This window comes from Nanorana parkeri, unplaced genomic scaffold (genome assembly GCF_000935625.1).
Source record: "Nanorana parkeri isolate BGI_ZX_2015 unplaced genomic scaffold, ASM93562v1 scaffold129, whole genome shotgun sequence".
Classification (NCBI taxonomy): Eukaryota; Metazoa; Chordata; class Amphibia; order Anura; family Dicroglossidae; genus Nanorana; species Nanorana parkeri.
In genome coordinates this window covers 418,105-437,607 of record NW_017306397.1, presented here as the reverse complement: position 1 = coordinate 437,607, position 19,503 = coordinate 418,105, and the positions used below count along the sequence as shown (strand labels likewise).

General features: G+C 40.3%; 1 protein-coding gene across 1 annotated transcript in view; it reads left to right on the top strand.

Annotated features, from left to right (window-relative positions):
• The window catches only part of FNDC3B (fibronectin type III domain containing 3B), a 297,291-nt gene that overhangs the window by 267,404 nt on the left and 10,384 nt on the right, over window positions 1-19,503 (top strand). The window contains exon 24 of the mRNA XM_018553783.1: window positions 17,630-17,796. Within this exon, the coding sequence (XP_018409285.1) occupies window positions 17,630-17,796 (167 nt within the window). The remainder of the gene's footprint in view (window positions 1-17,629; window positions 17,797-19,503) is intronic.

Below are 19,503 nucleotides of genomic sequence, written 5' to 3'. Positions count from 1 at the left end.
CACTTCCAAAAATTGGTAATTGTACAGGCACCCCCATTTCAATTTAGTTGTCACTTCTTTTCAATTATCTAGGCAAACCTGTAATGAGGGATATACAGTATGAAGGCTGCCTTTGCTGACTTTTTATCCCAGAATTGCTAATGGCTTCAGCGCCATGTTGATCCATTGGCCTAAACAATTTGAGTTAAAGACCAAGAGCAAGTAAGCAGATTAGGAGTTCTGACATCAACCTGGCCTCCCTTGTTGCATGCTTGTTCCAGGCCAGTAATTCAAAGTTTTGATACCAGAGACAGCTAGGCAACCTCAGTTTTTTAGAACATAATCAGCAATGTTATTATTCATATTTCTCAGTTCTGGTTGTCTAGAAAAAAAAAAAAGGAAAATGACTGATCTATCTTTAAAAAAAAATCTTCTGCACTGAAATGTACCCAATCCACTCATGTAGCCTGATTTGCTGGGTTCTGCCCTACTTGATCTGCTGACTTTTTTAGGTTTTCTCTTTTTAATTTTGAGTTAAAATAAAATTTTAAAAAACAGTTGTTTGCTTTCATAAGGGATACCACTTTAGCGCATAAGGCCTTTAGGCTAATATCCCCATGGATAGAGGGTTATTTGTAGGCCCATTTGCCTTGCTGCTATTGGCCTATGCCTTTTAGCACCAGTTGGTTTAAGACAAAAGAACATTTTTAATAGCCACTAGGCTCAGCAGGAATTAGTGTCCTGTACTGGGTCTGCCTTATTTTTTCAGAAACCTCCTGAAATCTTTACCAATCTGATCTTGATGTAAACAATATCTGGAAATTGACCACACAGTTAAAAGTTGACACCTGTAAAAATGACAGTCCACGTCTCACGTCAGACTTTATTTGGTAATGGTAATCACCTAAGGGTGAATGATTACAAGAATCATTGGGGGATAGTAATGTGACAAAATATTGTGTGACGGTGCAAACAGGAAAACAATTGTATGTAAATTACCATAATGTAAGGCAGCATTTAGTATTGTGTGCAGTTTTCCATTGTAGATGGGGAAGGAGTTATTTCTAGATGGAAATACTTGGTATCCAGTATAGAGATTGTGTTGTTTTAGAAAAGTTGTTTAATCACATCACAGACTTTATTTACTGCTAAAGGCCCAAAATTTATGGAGATGGACATTTTCTTCTAGACAGTGAAAGACAAACTGGAAGCTGACCCCTATAAACAGCTGTTCACACTTCACATTTCCTATTGAATTTGATGCTTTGCCTTCATTTTTCATTACTTTAAATTTAGGTAGAGGTGTATAAGGAAACACTTAAGGTATATCATTCTAAAAATACTTGCTTATTTCTTGTCCTTAATATAAAAATATGGTCATATTTATTGCATTTGATGTTGGCATGATTAGTGCTGTTTTGCTAAGCTAATTGATATAATTCCTGGTAATTATACCAACAACCAGATCTCTGTTTCCATTCCATAATTAAATGACAATTAATGTATGATATCTTGTGTTGAATTTTATAAGCAGTTTGAATGCCATTGCTGGTGGTAATATATGTTGCTAGTGGGGAATGTTAGAAAGCTCTGCATACAGTTCTGTGTAGAGCTAGGTGGTGCAATTTAAAACTGATTTATTTTACCGTTCATTCAGATTAACAATCCAATTTCACCAGGTTGTATCAGTGTTGTGCACATTTGAAAAAAAGATAAAACAATATTATGTGAGATCTAGCAGCGGGCTACATAGCCGAACTGTATATGAAATATTATGCTGCTCAAACATTCTCTCATTAACCGTGTAAATCACGTCAGCTCAGCTGAGTTTTCAAAACCCCAGATGTGCTCACTTGAACAATTACATAATATGAGGGGAAATATATAGGGATGACTTTTTGCAATTGTATTGCCTAGGATGAGATGCAAAAATGATCACTTCATACTTAGAATAAGCATATTTCCATATGTCTGAAAATTAATCATTGCACATGGTACACACAGGACCAGTTATCATATGTTTTATTGTGTGGTGAGGAGATACCTTAATACTAGTCTCTGTATACAACAACCCAAGGTATGGTAGAAAATAATTTATGCTATAGCAGAGGGCCACATGACTGTGGTAATTAGCGTGGTGTTCAATGGCATTTTTGTTTCTCTTTGGCAAAATTTGCTACCCTGTGATTTCTTGTTACGACTTGAATTTATGTAAAATGTTAGTTTTGTGTAAATTAGGGCTGTTACTGATTAAAATTTTCGTGTTTGGTTAATCAAATTTTTTTTTAAATCGATTAATCGATTAATTTTGATTAATTATAACGCACATACAGATCCAACTACATTGGCCTATACACATACAGCACAGCAATGAAGTAATAAAAGAAACTAGGATCACATTAATCCAGCACATTATTAATCTCAGGTGCCCCACTCAATATGGCCGCCGCTTAAATGGGGCAACTCAGATTAATAACATGCTGGAGTACTGTGATCCTAGCTCATTTTAATACTTCGTTGTTGTGGTGTATGTGTATAGGGCAATGCCTTGACTGGCGCTCGTACAGAATAACTTTCTTGGACAAACATCTCAGTTCCAAGTAAACTGGAAGTCAGGCAGTCCGAAAACTCCATAAGTTGGAACTTTCGATCGAACACCGGCCCAAGTGGCTCAGTCGGCTAACGAAGGGAAGTGGTGAGGAGTCCGGTGACGTCACCGGACTCCTCACCCCTTCCCTTCGTTAGCCGACGAAGGCACTTGGGGAAGGGGGGAAGAGGCCGGTGCTGTCGATGTCCGTGACGTCACGAGATCTCCGACGGAAGACCCGGAAGCCGGCGGAGAGGTGACTATTTTCATTATTGATCAAAATAATTTGAATCGATCAAAACTTTTTATCGATTAATCGGGTAATTAATCGTTAATTTCCGCAGCCCTAGTGTAAATGTTATAAAAATCTTGTATATTTACATCTGGGCAGCCATATTTTCTCATACATATATGCACTCTACTTTCTGCTCTGCAGTGCTGCACAGCAGCTATGCTTTACGGCTCCTTCTTAAAATGCATGACTATAAGTCGGTCGACCCTTTGAAAACCACACACTCCCTGTGTTGCTGATATCTTCTCTCATCCTAACTTATCCACAACTCTACAAAAAGAAAATGTTAAAAAACAAGCGTGTTTTATCCTGAAAGTCCATTAAAAAATACTTTAAGGTAAACAATACAATAATACTAAAAATGCAAAAATACTTTTCCTTTAGACATGTTCTATGTCCTGTTAAAGCTTAACTCCAGCTTCCTATGAAAAATATTTTTGGATTCCCTGTTATCAAAAAAATTTAGCTTTTACTGCAATACTCGCCTTCTTCCCAGCTTTGTTCTCCATAGAATCTATTTTCAATCCTATAGCTGCTGCCCCAATTCTGGCCTGAATGATGCCCAACTCGCTTATCCTGGAAATCAGCGTGCAGGTGACTATGGCTGTAGGCTGTACCTACAGTCCAGCCTACAGTCCAGCCATGGTGAGTATGGCTGTAGTACCTGTAGTCCTCTAGACCACAGAAGGTGTAGCCATCATCCAGTCTGCCATTGCTGGTGGTGAAAAGGCATCAATTCAGTGTGACATGTATACGCTGCTTTCTGCCACCCACGGGATGCTGCTGGAGCCGGGAAGAGGTTGATGGTCATATGTTTTGTTGAAGGTCATAAGTGTGCCACTTGGAATACAGTTTTCTGGTAAGAAGAGCAGTATTTTAAGAAAGCTAACACTATGTTCAGAAAGCAGAAGAGAAAAGAGTTAGGTGCTTTTTTGTAGGTGGAATTAGACCTTAAGTAGCAGGATGAGAATATCCTAAATCTGGTTGAGCTTAAAAGACTTGTATCTTTTTTTTCAACTTGACTAACTATATAAATAAATTGTTTACCAGCAGTGTGCTATGGTCCATGAGCATTATTCATAGCAAATCTATCAATATGTTTTCACTTCTTTGTGGTCCATAGCAACCAATCAGTTTCCTGCTGTTATTTTTCAATGCAAAATAGAAGATGCAGAGAAGGATGATGTGCCTCTTTCTGGTATCATAGATAAGGACCTTTGTTTGTAATAGGCACAGCAGGGTATGTATTGACAAGAGATGTAAATGTCTTGAAAGAGCGTAAGAGCAAGATGACACAGATTTCGCATGCAACAAGCCACAGAATGATATAATGCTTCCTATCTGTGTTTACTAAATAAACCACTTATTAAAACTAATTTCATGATGTTTGGGAATCTACACAGCATCTGTTTATAAACAAGTTCACATTAAAGTAATATCTGATTTTTTGTGTGTAAAACAAAAGTTTTGCCATACATAGGAAGGCAAAAAGCTTATTGCTTACCATTTTAGCTTTTCTGTTTTTGGGTGGTACACATTCTGTGGATCTCAGGCATTAATGACATATGGGCATCAATAGCAGAGCCAGGCAGGGGTTCACCAAGAAAGCCATACCCAGGGCAAAGTAGTAGACCAATGAGCAGTCTTGGCTGAAGGCTAGGGGTGCTTGCTTTTTCAAAAGCTGAAGGTCGTATTAGCAGGGATCAGCCCCACTGTGATCTAACTGTTTCTGTTTTTGCAGAAATCCAGAATCAATGAAAGAAATGAACCTGTACACTATTTTAAACTTTTAAAGCTCAACTACAGAAAATAACAAAACTAATGTTACATTGGGATCCCCTACACTCCAATGGTTACTGCTTGTTTTTGCCTAGGACACCATAAAAAGCACCTTTTCTTTTCTTATCCCTCATTCCCGCAAGCTTACTCCTCTTCATGCGACCATTACTTGAAGCCAATTATTTTTGACACTCCATTTAGCGAGCATATTCTACTGTCATTATGTACAATTCAGGACGAGCAGTTCTGCAATATAAGTGAGGACACCAAGAGCAATTTGATGCTAGGATCTCGTACCAGATGCATCTAAATCCATATACATGTAAACATACATAAACGTGCATCATTTAAAGCATATGGAAGCATATCAGATACAATACATTTTGTTCAGCCTATACAGGCCGCATAAAAGAACTAGTAGACTATGGACTCCCTGTGTGACAGCACTGATTGGCCTAACCCTGTTAAGTTAGTCGCTTGATGCCAGAAGTACCGACTTCTCCTTCAGATCCTGGCACTGTACAGATTGGTGGGGTAGTGAAGGAAAAGTAAGTATATGCTGCTGTGAATGGGAGGATTAATGCACAACTAAATGCTTCGTTCTAAATGGTCAAACAACAGGTTTGCGTTAAGCTAAAAATAAAAAAATAAAAACTTTACTGTGCCTTTGATTTAGTTTCACTTTTTTCTTGGAATGGCTAATCCATTGTTTAGTGGGACTGTGTCAGTTGCCTTCAGTGGAATTTTTATTGAGCAGGGGGATAATAGTTGGTGGAGCTATCTGTAAAGACAGGCATCAGTAACAAAGCACAACTACATCAGAGAGGGGAAAGACAAGGTTTTTCTGACTAGTATAGGTAACAGTAGGTTTTCAGGTATGGAGGACTTAAATGAGGAAATAAACTCTGGACGTTGAGCCCAAAAAATGCAAGCAGAGGACAAATAATTATTCACAAGTGTGGGCCAGTGGGCTCTCTGCAGCTTTTCCCAAATACTGACATACCATACCATGTGTCTCCATGCTCCATGTGGAGACAGCCAGAAGAAGAATAGGACTTTGTTTAATCAAGTCAGAGCTGTCCCCTGAAAACATTTTTTCTGAATGAGCAATATTGAGTTTTGAGGCTACAGACCAGTAGGGTCTATGCACTTTCAAATTATAGAGCATGTACTGCAATTTATAGGAAGGAATTTAAGACAAAATGGTACTATTTAGGCACAGTTAACATTTCTAAATGTTTCCTATAATTATAGCAAATCTTTTTTTGAGTTCAGGTCCACTTTAAATATACACTTTGGACCTCTACCACTTTAACAGTAGTCAGCATAGCATTTCTAAAATTAAAGCTCTGCACTCTGTTGTGCTCTACAGCCACTGGTGCCACCATTACTGAAGCGCGTCCACAGTTGCATCTTCTTCCTTCATCCATAGGGTGGCCATTGGTGCTATTGCATATCCCGCACATGCAAAACTAGGTTTTAGTATTATGCATGTTGCAGATGCTGGAAGTGTACCTCACTACATGTGCAGCCAGTAGTGTAAATGTAAAAAATATTAGGTCCAAGGGAAAGGGACACATCCCCACTTATATGTAGGAATAACAGTTCATAGCCTTTCTCTCAATGCTTAAAGTGGTAGAGCATCATGGGAACAAGACCCTGGCATATTAATAAAATGTCTCTTCACATTTAACTTGTGCTGGGTAGCTGGGCTCTAATACAGCTGCCAGGGGCTGCAGTTGATAAGCTAAGCAATGGTGCTGGCATGAATAGGGTCATTATGTGCAGTCTCCTACATTGAAAGATAAGGTTACTTAAATGTCATTGTACACCATGAAGACCACTCTATTACAAACAAATGTGACAAAGTGAACATGCTCTCTTTAAATAACAGCACAGTCTTGTGACTCGTCCAGTCTGGCAGTGCACCGGAGAAATGGGAATACTGAATTATTTGCATAAATGAGCCTTGATATATGAAGTCAATTTTTGGACTGAAACTTTGGCTTGAAGCAAAAGTTATAAACAATGTAGAAAGATTGATGTTGTTATTGAACAAGGTGACACCGTTATCTCACTGTTGGTCTAAGCAAGGCTGTTTAAACGGAGACATTTATTTTACAGTCTCGGAAAAGTGGATGCAGATATTTTTATTGTGACTTTATTTATGCATATTAATCAGTAAACTGTTTGTGGAAAAGGGTCATACTTGTTCAAACATTAGTTGTTTTTGTCATATGTCTAAATAGAATCCTGTACTAAGAAATATGGAGGCTGCTATTACTGACCATGTTAAAGCTGAAGCGTGGTCTAACGCTTTATTGGGGCATTAGCTAGGTACCAGTAAGTTACCTCTAATGATGTGTGCACTGTGCCCCAAGAGTGGCTGCTGTTTCTTTCAAATGTTTACTTCTGACCGAAATTTTACCACTGAAGTTCCAGCAGGGATACTGACAGTTGGGGCTGAAGCACAGTGATCACAGCTGGTTACTCGCTCTGCAGCTCCCCCATTCAGAAAATGTTAGCGTGCTCTCTGATTGGACAAGGGGAAATTGTGATGTTCATACAGCCCTTCTCCAAACACAGAATGCCTTGTATTCTTTGAACAGAATGCAAGATGTTTTCTGAATGGAGAAGCTGTAGAGAGTGCCCTATTGTGATTGCTGCTCTCCAGCCCCTATGTCAGTTTCACCACTGGAACTTCAGTGGTGACATCACTGGAAGAGGCTGCATGTCAGTAACATGTTTCAAGAAAGAAGCAACAGCCGCCAGTGGGGCATGCATCATTAGAGTGCCTTATTGATACCTAGCTTCTAGCCCACATTTCAGCTTTAGGATATTACCCTGTTTCCCCGAAAATAAAACCTACCCTGAAAATAAGACCTTTGTGCTATTTTTGGGAATTGCTTAAATATCAGACCTACCCCGAAAATAAGACCTAGTTGTGACCATTCCCAGGGCTGGTGGTGGCATAAGGGGAAACTTGAAGAGCTGCTGGAGAGAATCAGCGGGGCCCACGAAGCCAGCACTAGAGGAAGCGAGGCGGCAGCGGAGGGAGCAGAGCCCCATAAGCCGATGCCTCCTCTATAGCGCCGGCTCCTATCACAGGCGGATTGATACCAAATGCACTCCGCCTGTGAGGAATTGATAGTGAAAGCACACTTCCCTCATTCTGTCTAGCGATTGGTTACCAAATTGCTCTTGGAAAGGTACGGCACCCCCTGACTGCCTTGATCACCCTATGCTTAACTTTGCCACTCACTCCTGTCTTGTAAGTCTTCTACTAAGTGTGGATTGTTGTACATTAAAAAAAATAAGACCATCCCCGAAAATAAGACCTAGTGCATTTTGTTGAGTCAAAAAAAATATAAGACAGTAAGTCTTATTTTCGGGGAAACACGGTAGCTGCCTTGATGTCCCTGAATATTGTACTTTCTGAGTAAATGACTGGAGCAATCCCCTCTTTGTAAATGAGAGAGGCCATGTTTGGAAGCAAGTAATACTAAGATTTAGGGCCTTAAAATAACTTCAGAAGAATTTAGGAAGGAACAGTTTCTCTACACGTTGGAACCACCCATGCATCTGGTGCGTGCAGTTTTTGCCAGTTGAGCATCACAGTGGGTGCTTTTTATAGTAATGGTGCTATTGGAAGGTGACATTGTTCAAAAGTGAAAACAATAAAAAAATTTAAAAGTGAGAACATCAAGACGTGGGGGCAAAATCTCAAGGTTTACATAAAACATGAATTGCATGCATCAAGCGGGTGTACACAAAGCAGGCAGAGCCAGGATCATGAGGGAACATTAACCTTTAACGCCTCCATGTATAATACCTATACAGATCCTTTATATAATATTTCATGTTATTTCTTCCATGGTAAGGGTGCCTAGTTCCCCTTTCGTCTGTGTTTGATGTCAGTGCAGACAGCAGTAACCGAAAAGCAGGATCATTTCATCCAAACATTTGGGATGCAGCAACATGGTAGTGATAAATAATAGTCTTACATTTTATTTTGCTGATCCCAAACCTCCTTACTAAGGACTGCTATGTCTAAATGGCCATTTCAGCTGCCCCTCTGGGCATTATTGCTGTACTGTACTTTGTCCAATGTTGCTGCTTGAACCAGGGCTTGCATTGCACCTTGAAAACTTGCCGTTGGCTTATTTACCCACCTATATGCTTCCACTGCATGGTCTAAATTTGTTCCATGCTACTAGAACATTTAATTTTCTTGAAGGGACTAGTGAAGGGACAATAAACTGTTAGCTTTAGTGAGAAGAGTTTAAGAGGTTTTGTGTATGGTATAAACCTTACATAAAGATAACATTTTAATATTTTAGTGTGGATCCTTTGTAAAGCCCATTTGAAGACTGCCAGTGTCTTTAAATTGATACCAGAATATATTGTCATTGGCAGGATATTGCTGGTTTAGAAAGCAAAGAATACAATTTTGCTTCAGGAACATAAATCTTTTGACCACCTTTTGATTCACCACATCCACTGTCTCCCTCCATAGAACTTTGTTTTCTTACTTTTTATCAATTATGCAACTCTTCTTTCCAATACATTTCCTCTTGGATGTGAGCCAGCACTCTCTGTTCAATAATATATTGTAACAAAAAAAGTTGTATTTTTACAAAATACCCTGTGGACTATAAGTAGATATCAGCCTCTCCTGTCACAAGAAAATAAGAAGTGGGTGTAAACTTACTGTGACATTAATGCACACATCTTTAATCGACTTTTATGTTAAATGTTCTGCAATTTCAGAACAGAACATGACTTAAATGGTTTGTGAGAGGACACAGTACTCTATCTTCTGTTCACTACACTGCTTTTTTCCATTTTCATTTAAAGTATGAATATTCCAATATAGTGAAGTTCTACAAAAGTCTTTTTTGCTTTTATGTGGCCTATGTAGGCTGGTGAACAGAATGTATTGTATATGAGATATATATTAAACTCATACTATATAAATAGTTTTCTATATGGCAATAAGCCATGAAATAAACATAAAACATGCTATAATCAAAGAAGTCTCTAAAAACGGGATTTGTCCTCCATGTAGCAGAACAATGGCAACCACCTTTTTCTCTCTTAGGTTCTAGTCATACGCTCGTCTATCTGATCCAGATAGTAAACAGTAGTGTAATAGAGGATTTTTTCAAAGCATTGCATAAAGGCATGGCCTATGGAATGCATGCAGTTTTAATTTCAGTTTCTCTTACACCACTCTGCTAAAAAAAATGAAAGTACATTTAAACCCTAACAAAGAACTTTTGGTCTGGTAAATATACAATTGAAAGTGTTTGATATATCTGTTCCATAAATCCAAAAAATACTTGTTGATCTTGCCAGAAAACCAGTGAACTCCTGACCTTCTGTAGCAAGCTGAAAATACAGTGCCTCTGCTACAGTGATATCCCAAGGAGTCTTAGGAGTCCTGCCCAGATCACTTTGTGAACTACAGATCACCTCTACTCTCTGTTCTGTAGTCCAAAGAAGGAGCAAGCAAGCTAGGGGGACAAAACTGTTCCTCTATAGGTACAGTACAGTGAGTGAGGTTTGTCGCCCTAGGACAGAATATGTGTTATTAGAAGGATAGCCAGGTAACAATAAAGGAGTAAAATATTGAAAAAAGCAAGCTACATCTAAGGAGTGGTAAGTTGCAAAATATATTACGTTTTGTTCTTGGGTTTAAATACACCTTACATCCACTGCTTTAAGGTCCCCACACACCTTACGATAATCGTACGATAATCGCGGGAAATCCCGCGATTGTACGATTATCATAAGGTGTGTGGAAGCCGTGCGACCTCTACTACTGTCAGGTCGCACGACTTTAAACTTACGAACATGTTTCAAAACCTGCCGAGCATCGTATGATGTTCGGCGGGTGTGTAGCATGTTCGTGAGATAAAAGCCGTACGGGCCGGTGTGCGCAAGCGCACGCTGCCCGTTCGGCATTGCGGTCATCGGAAGCCCGCCCCTCAGGGGGCGTGGCTTGCGATCATCGCAAGTACGATCTGCCTATGCAAGATAGGCAGATTGTATGTTTTTTTAAGTACCTTACAACCATCGCAAGACAACAGTCTTGCAGTGGTTGTAAGGTGTGTGCCCAGCCTTATTCTTCGTCAGAAAATGTCAGCTGCTTGGCTAATCCTAGTGCTTCCATACTCTCTGAAGCACAGATCCAGAACAAGTAAGCAGATGCGGGGATGGATTTTACTTGCACGTCACTTTTGCATACTTGTTAAGTGTTAGCGTCACAAGAAAATATTGAATTCATTGGAGCCAGGCAAAGGCAAAACTAGCCTTTTCATACGGAGGGTAGCTTCACTTCATTCACTAAGGTATGGGAAAATACCCTTGGAAAGTGGAAATTCCACTGCAAAGGGAACAGCCTGTTTGCCTTTAGTAAATCAACCCCTTTAATGTTCAAGGAAAGCTCTATTCTATATCATGGGAAGTTGGGTTGCTGTCATGATCCCTGGATTAATGGATGAAGTAGTCATTGAAATAGCCTTTTAAAGCTGAACACCTGACACACCTGAATACATAGAAAAATACATACCATATAAGGGAGCTGTTTGACCCATCTAAGGATTTGTATTTCTGTTGATTTATTACTAAGATTTCTGCTGCAGTTATCAATAAAACCAGGTCTCCCACATGCCCCCAGCCTATGTCAGCATAATTCTTTTCATGCCCTGTGCATGAAGCACACTTTATAGGCTCCTAGTGTCATTTCTAGGTACTTGTACTAGTTGAATTTAAAAATCAGTTTAATTATGTGGATTTCCTGTATTCATTGGTGACTATTCTATCTGCCTGGAGTTGAGTGTTAATTACATGCTGAATGCACAACATGTATGCAATTTTAAGGCCTTAAGGATCTATTACCATAAGATGCCACACACTGTCATTGTCCATTACATGGATGCATTTACCATAATGGTACTTATGGGCCAATTCCTGGGGCAGCAGCAAGCCTCAAGTTTCCCTGTAGACATTATTTCTCTTGTTGCTGTTAATATAAAGCAGACAGCAAGCTTTTTCCATTAGCACATTCTAGCATTAGTTTTTACTAATTGCATGATACAATCTTGTACATAATGGTGTCATCATTCACATGTCCCTAGGCCAGAGTGGTATCTAAATAGAACCCTGACCTAATCATATCCAGTAACTATGCTTTGTAACTGCACAGTCATGTGACTTGTGTATTTCACTAATAACACATGTATAAGAACAGTTTATAAATTGCTGGCAGCCTTTCAGGGGTTTTGAATGACTTGGCTTGGTCTACTGGCTGCTGTTTGCATCAGACAGAGCTTACTTTTTCTGGATCAGTTCTACAATGTCAAAGAATAACAACCTCCATTAAATGAATGTTTATACCATCCCCTTCCCATGCCAGAAAAAGTAACATTTACTGTTCTCAGAGCTGTACAGTTGGATAATGAACAGCAAAGAATACATGCAAAGCAATCAATAAAATATTTGATGCTCCTAGGAAAAATACTATTAATTAATCTTTCATCTAAGATGTACAGTATGTCTCTCCATGTAAATATAAAATGCCAATTATTGCAGTTTTGTATTTATTAAAAAGCTTTAAAGGAGAACTATGAGGTGAGTGCTTTTCGCTCACCTCATAGTTCTAGCCGACCTGTGACAATGAGACTGTCACAGGTCGGCCCAGAAGATCGGGAGGTAAACGATCACATACCGGCATTCGCTCACCTCTCGATCCTGTCACAGCTTTCTGCCGTGACAGGGGAGGGGCTGGATTCCTCTAGATAGGCAGAGCCAGCTGTCACTCATGCAGCTGGGCGGATCCAGACATAATTGTGGGGATCCGCTTCAGCTGCGGCGTCTCAGTATACCGCGAGCAGTAGCTGAGCTTAGGGTGACGGGAGGATGCTAGTTTGTGTCCTCCCGTTACCCTAAGGAGAACTATGTGGGAAAGCCTTAAATCCATAGTTCTCCTTTAACTGATTAAATAACCAAATGTATTTTTAAATGCAACTAGTAAAATACCTGGAACTGTCTAAAAAGCTCCTCCTCTAATACATTTGCAATACCCTTGTGCAAAGGGCAGGCAGAGGGAGGACCAGCACTAGGAAACAATCCAGTGCTGCAACATGTGCATGTTGTGGTACGTCCTAGAGTCAGGTGAACAGCAAAGATATACACCAAAAAAGGTGGGAGACAAGGAGAGAAGAAGGGAGCCAAAAGACTTCCTGGGTGGCTTGTAGCAAGTTCGCAATAAGTTGATAGGTCACTCTTGATGCCAAGTGTTCCCACTCCTAGGTCTTATGATGGACATCAGGATGGTGAAGATACAGTGTATATGGTGGACGGAAAAAGTTTCCCGCTGGTAGAGGCAGAGGCGTCCTTGGATTAGTGTGAATGTTGAAAAGCGTAGATGGTCTCAAATATCCAAACTCTGATAATATTCTTAAGAAGATGAGCTTCTGTCTGTCACTTCATCAGTATTAGGCAAAAGAGCATAGTGAGAATAGGGGAGACTCAATCAGTGTGCCACTTATTATCCTTTATTGTCCTGCCAGCAGTCAAAGTCCAGTCAAGGTTTGTCCAGATCCTGCTGTAGGACTGTGACTGCAGTGGAGGCTATACTTTGTTGTCTTGCAGGGTTTTTTGGATCACAAGACTGACTTCAGACTGCGCTGTAATGTCTGTTGACACAATTCATTTTTTTCCAAGGTTGCTGTAAGAAACTGCTGAAATCTGTTTTCTATGGGAAACCAAAAACTTTATTTGTTGGGTTTTTTAGTAGTTTTACGGTAGCTGGTTACAAACTTTGTGTGAATATCCATTTAAATAGCCGTGTGCCCGTGTTAAAGTTTGCTCTGTTTTGACAAATCGCCTTGTGTTAAAATGGCTGAGAGTTTACAAAGGCTCATCTCTCTTGTGTATGTATTGTTAATCTAGCAAAGGATGAAATGCCAGACTTGAAACAGTTCTAAAACAGCCATGATTTCCTAAACATTTTTCACTGACCTCATAGTTCTAGCCGACCTGTGACAATGAGACTGTCACAGGTCGGCTCAGTAGATCGGGAGGTGAGCGAACATATACCGGCGTTCGCTTACCTCTCGATCCTGTCACAGCTCTCTGCGGTGACAGGGGAGGGACTGGATTCCCCCCTCCCCGTCCGTTCCGCCAGTCAGCTAGATAGGCAGAGCCAGCTGTCACTCATGCAGCTGGGCGGATCCAGACATAATTGTGGGGATCCGCTTCAGCTGCGGCGTCTCAGTATACCGCGAGCAGTAGCTGAGCTTAGGGTGACGGGAGGATGCTAGTTTGTGTCCTCCCGTTACCCTAAGGAGAACTATGTGGGAAAGCCTTAAATCCATAGTTCTCCTTTAACTGATTAAATAACCAAATGTATTTTTAAATGCAACTAGTAAAATACCTGGAACTGTCTAAAAAGCTCCTCCTCTAATACATTTGCAATACCCTTGTGCAAAGGGCAGGCAGAGGGAGGACCAGCACTAGGAAACAATCCAGTGCTGCAACATGTGCATGTTGTGGTACGTCCTAGAGTCAGGTGAACAGCAAAGATATACACCAAAAAAGGTGGGAGACAAGGAGAGAAGAAGGGAGCCAAAAGACTTCCTGGGTGGCTTGTAGCAAGTTCGCAATAAGTTGATAGGTCACTCTTGATGCCAAGTGTTCCCACTCCTAGGTCTTATGATGGACATCAGGATGGTGAAGATACAGTGTATATGGTGGACGGAAAAAGTTTCCCGCTGGTAGAGGCAGAGGCGTCCTTGGATTAGTGTGAATGTTGAAAAGCGTAGATGGTCTCAAATATCCAAACTCTGATAATATTCTTAAGAAGATGAGCTTCTGTCTGTCACTTCATCAGTATTAGGCAAAAGAGCATAGTGAGAATAGGGGAGACTCAATCAGTGTGCCACTTATTATCCTTTATTGTCCTGCCAGCAGTCAAAGTCCAGTCAAGGTTTGTCCAGATCCTGCTGTAGGACTGTGACTGCAGTGGAGGCTATACTTTGTTGTCTTGCAGGGTTTTTTGGATCACAAGACTGACTTCAGACTGCGCTGTAATGTCTGTTGACACAATTCATTTTTTTCCAAGGTTGCTGTAAGAAACTGCTGAAATCTGTTTTCTATGGGAAACCAAAAACTTTATTTGTTGGGTTTTTTAGTAGTTTTACGGTAGCTGGTTACAAACTTTGTGTGAATATCCATTTAAATAGCCGTGTGCCCGTGTTAAAGTTTGCTCTGTTTTGACAAATCGCCTTGTGTTAAAATGGCTGAGAGTTTACAAAGGCTCATCTCTCTTGTGTATGTATTGTTAATCTAGCAAAGGATGAAATGCCAGACTTGAAACAGTTCTAAAACAGCCATGATTTCCTAAACAAAAGCCATTGTTATCTTTAATTGCATAGTTTTAATTCCACTAGCTTGTCCAATCCTTGCTACTGTACTAAACAGTTTCTAAAGGATTTAATGTTCCCATTAAAAAAAAGGAAAACACACTTGTCCTTTGTATGCAATGTAGTTTGTTTTTTTGCTAATTCTGCACTGTACTAAATCAGTGCTTTACAGTAACATATTAAGTAGGGTTGCACAGATACTTTTTGAGTACCAGTGCAGATACTTGGCATTTTCATGAGAACTACCAGGGTTGCAGAGGTTGCAGCTGGGACCTGGCTCTGGCACTCCACCACTGGAATCATTAGTCTGTATTGTTTTAGAAAAACTGTCACATGACAATAAACAAAAATGTATCGGTACTCTTACTTGTAAGTACTCGGCAAGTACCAGTACTCATACTCGCAAAACTGGTATCTGTGCATCCCTTTATTTACATTTATAAAAACAAAATCGAACATTAAAACAGAGATGTACTAATCACAGGAGCTCCGTGTGCTCCTTACAAATGACAGTTGCCTCCTAATTTTTGAATTTGTCTCTAGTGTAGTCTTGGAGATCAAAAGTATCGTTACATGTACTCGTACTTGTACCGAGTACTGTACTTGGTATCTGTGCAACCCTAATATTAAGACATTGTTCAATCATGTAAACAAGTTTATATAGACTTATTTCGTGTAATAATCCCCAGTGTGTCGAGAGTTCGTAGGAATCAGCCGAAATTAGTTCAGTTGGTAATCCTTTTCCGCGTGACAAGTCAGTCATTAGATCCACTTTTGCCAAGGGGAATGCTGCAAAATCATTGGCTGACCTTCTTACAATGTACACAGCAGGAGATTTTGTTCACCTGTGCTGTTAGTGTGGAGGGAGGAATCTGATATTGTTAGACTGCGAGCCTGAACGGAAAGAAAATAACTGTGTACCCAGCCTAAGAAACAGTAATTGGTAGATAGAATGCGTGATGTTCTTGGAGTAATGGCTGTGCATTTCCATGGGGCTAATTATTTGTTTCTGAACTATAGTGGAATTCCTTTGACTGTATCCAGTGTATGCTATCACACAAAGCAATGAAAAAGGTCAGATGCCATCATTGCTTTTCATACTATCTTATTAAACAAAGCTTTAAAGGTAACATGTACTAAGTGGAGTACATGGAGAGTCATCACTGATCATCTTGTAAAAATGCTAGTTCTCTGGTTGTAAAGCAGAGCCTATGGGTTCAATGCTTTCTCAGGCACTAAACTTGGATATAATTGGATATATATTTGTATTGGGTCAGTAACTCAGAAAATATTGAGGCTGGAGACAAATAGGCAAGTAACTTTTTCAGGATATCAGAAATTCCAGCTTGCACATTTCTCTCAGCACATGTTCCCTCTAAAGAGACCCTGTTGCCAGACCATTTATTATCCCGGTCCTGTATTGCGGAGCTAAGGACGAACACGTCCGGCTGCCGCCATAGATAAGCTCCGCCCCCCGCCAGACCATTTATTTTAACAGCAATACTCCCATACGATTATAAGTACACTAAATGCATTTTATACATTATTTACCTGTAAAATCCTCCTTTTATATAGACATCCCAAAGCCCTGAGACTGTTGCTGGGCATGTCGGTCTTGGATATGATGTCAGCAGCCCCAGCAGACTCAGAGCTGTCACTCAGGTGACAATTTATAGTATTCCCCTTCACTCCTTCTCCAGAAGCTACATTAAAGGTTATGTAGGTTTGTGAGACAGGGGCAGAGCAGCTCGGGCCAGCAAAGAGAGGAATTAGACAGTCCGAGAAGAGACCTATGGCATGCAAGGAGGGAGGGGACTAGGGCTGCTTTGGGAAAGAGACCTATGGCATGCAAGGAGGGAGGGGACTAGGGCTGCTTTGGGAAAGAGACCTATGGCATGCAAGGAGGGAGGGGACTAGGGCTGCTTTTGGAAACTCACTCTTTCTTGAGTGGTTGAACCAGCAAGTTCAAAGACACATTGCAAGTGAATAAGACATAATTTATGGAAAGCAAAAAGCTGTAACTAAGCATTTAAAATACTTGATTTTTTGTGCTCTTATCTGTAATTTTTTTAAAGTTGGTCCTACATTACAGAACAAAGGAGTAGATCACCAGCACTTAGCAGTATAGTTGAATATGTTCTTTTATTGGACAAAGACGTCACAGTAATCAAAAAGCCGACGTTTCGGGACCGCGCAGGGTCCCTTCCTCAAGGCAGAAAGACGTGACCTATATTACACACTTCTATTTCCTTCTCCCATCTTTATACTGACTGATTTAGCTATACCTTACCCACACTGGCAATATAAGAATACAATTCCTTCAAACAATGCTCATATTACTAATGAGATATTTTGGTTACATTATAAAAGATATATGAGAAATACAATGCAATGTTCAGGGCTGAATAGTTGCACATGCCACATACAAATGCTATATTTGTGCATATTTGTACATAATTCTTCAGCTTGAGAATTGCATTAATTTTGCAGATTGCATCCATTTCCATAGCTTGTAGTATAATACCATTTAGTATCAATGAATTTGTGTTTTTATATTTGCAGGTTTCTTCCCATCTACAGAGGTCCAAGCCACACATATAAGGTGCAGAGACTGACCGAGTTCACGTGCTACAACTTCAGGATTCAGGCTGTTAATGATGCTGGAGAAGGGCCATTTTCTGACATCTACACATTCTGCACAACCAAGTCTGTTCCACCTACCATTAAAGGTTAGCAATAGGCAAATTACTGCAACTGGAGCATCTTGTATTCTCAGTTTTTCTGGCTATTATAAATCTTTTGACCATCATCTGTTCGATCAAGATTAGATTGGTGTTTAGGGCCTTGGGCAGTAGGCCTGCTAAAGTCATTATTTGTTAGACCATGTATTCCTTTGAAAAGGATGCATACTGGTATTAATCAACAGTGGACAGCCAATCTGTATAAATTAATGAAAATTGTTGCGCACATGCATAGAAGAAGCATAGCCCAGATGGGAAACTTTTGGGGAAGAGGCAATGCTTCTCCCCTGAAGGCTTTACAAAAAAAATCTCAGAGGAGCATAGACAGGTAAACGTACAGTTGAATTGAAACTGGGTTTGGCAGCTTAGGCCATTTTAATCGGCTAGCCAGGGATGAACATTTTGTGCACGATGGCCGCACAGTCATAGATCTCCCAGGCGTGAACCTGACCTAATACACCCTCCCTCCCCTCGTGTTCTAGTTGATGATTAGTAAGGTCTGGTGCAGATCCAACTAATCAATGCTTTCAGCCGGAGATCAGAGCTGTCAGAGCTCCATCTGAAAGGAGCAGCTATGCGGTCTGCATCTGACAGAGATGCAGACGTTGTAGCTGCGGGCTGGATGGTACCGGTTCACGGGCCTAAATTGGCACATGGGCCGATACTTGGAGACCCCTGAAGAGCCTCCCTTTCTACTGCTGACTGGGCCCCCCACTTCTGCCCCGTAGTTCTGCCACTGACCCACATGCTTCTAATATTAAATACATTGTCAAAACATGCAATTTGATCAGAGGTGCCCAAGTTCAGAGGTGCCCAAGTTTTCACCTTGTAGTTAGATGGAGCTAATTATATGGGGTATGAAAAGGAGTCTAAGAGTGATTAAGCCCACCAATAAATGAAATATGGAATGTGTGGAATAACTTATTGAAACGTTTAAATCAGACATCCAGACTCCCTCAAGAAGAAGGAATTGTGCAGTTATATAAAACTCTATAATTATGTATAATTTTGAAGTGTAGGTAATATCTTCTAAAAATAGCAACTTGGGGGAACAAGAATTCTTGATTCCACCTACCAGCATTATAAGATGTGTGACCAAGCTGGAGTGCTTTACTCATGCAGCCATGCAGGAAAGGTTATGAACCAGGCTGTAAATTGCTAGACCGAGCAATAGCGGTGTTATTTTTTGGGCTTTCCTATAGTATAGTACTTACAGTTTACACTTACAGCACCATATAATGTCTCACATTTGCTTGTCCTTGTTCCTGCCAGATCTTCAACATGCATGGCCATGGGAGCCACCTAGCCACAAAGTCTTCTGGCTTTGTAGTTGCTTCATCTGTGAATGAATTTTAAAAATCTCCATTCATTTTAGTAGAGAGGCCGTCCATCATTGGGACACATAAAAAACGACTACTCTGTAGGGATTAATAGAGATTTTCCATGCAGAAGATGCAAGTACTTACCAGAAAGACTTTGTTGCTGTGCAGCACAGCAAAGATGTGGCAGGAGCATGGACAAGTTAGTATAAAGGTGCCCATACACTGAGAATTTCGGCCGGGTCACTGACTTTATCGGTGTGCTGCTGTTCCTTCCATGTTCAGTTATAGACTAATGGCAGTTTAGTAACCAAGCTGTATTGTTTTTTTTTTACTATTGCAATCTCACAGAAATACATGAGTCACAATTACATAG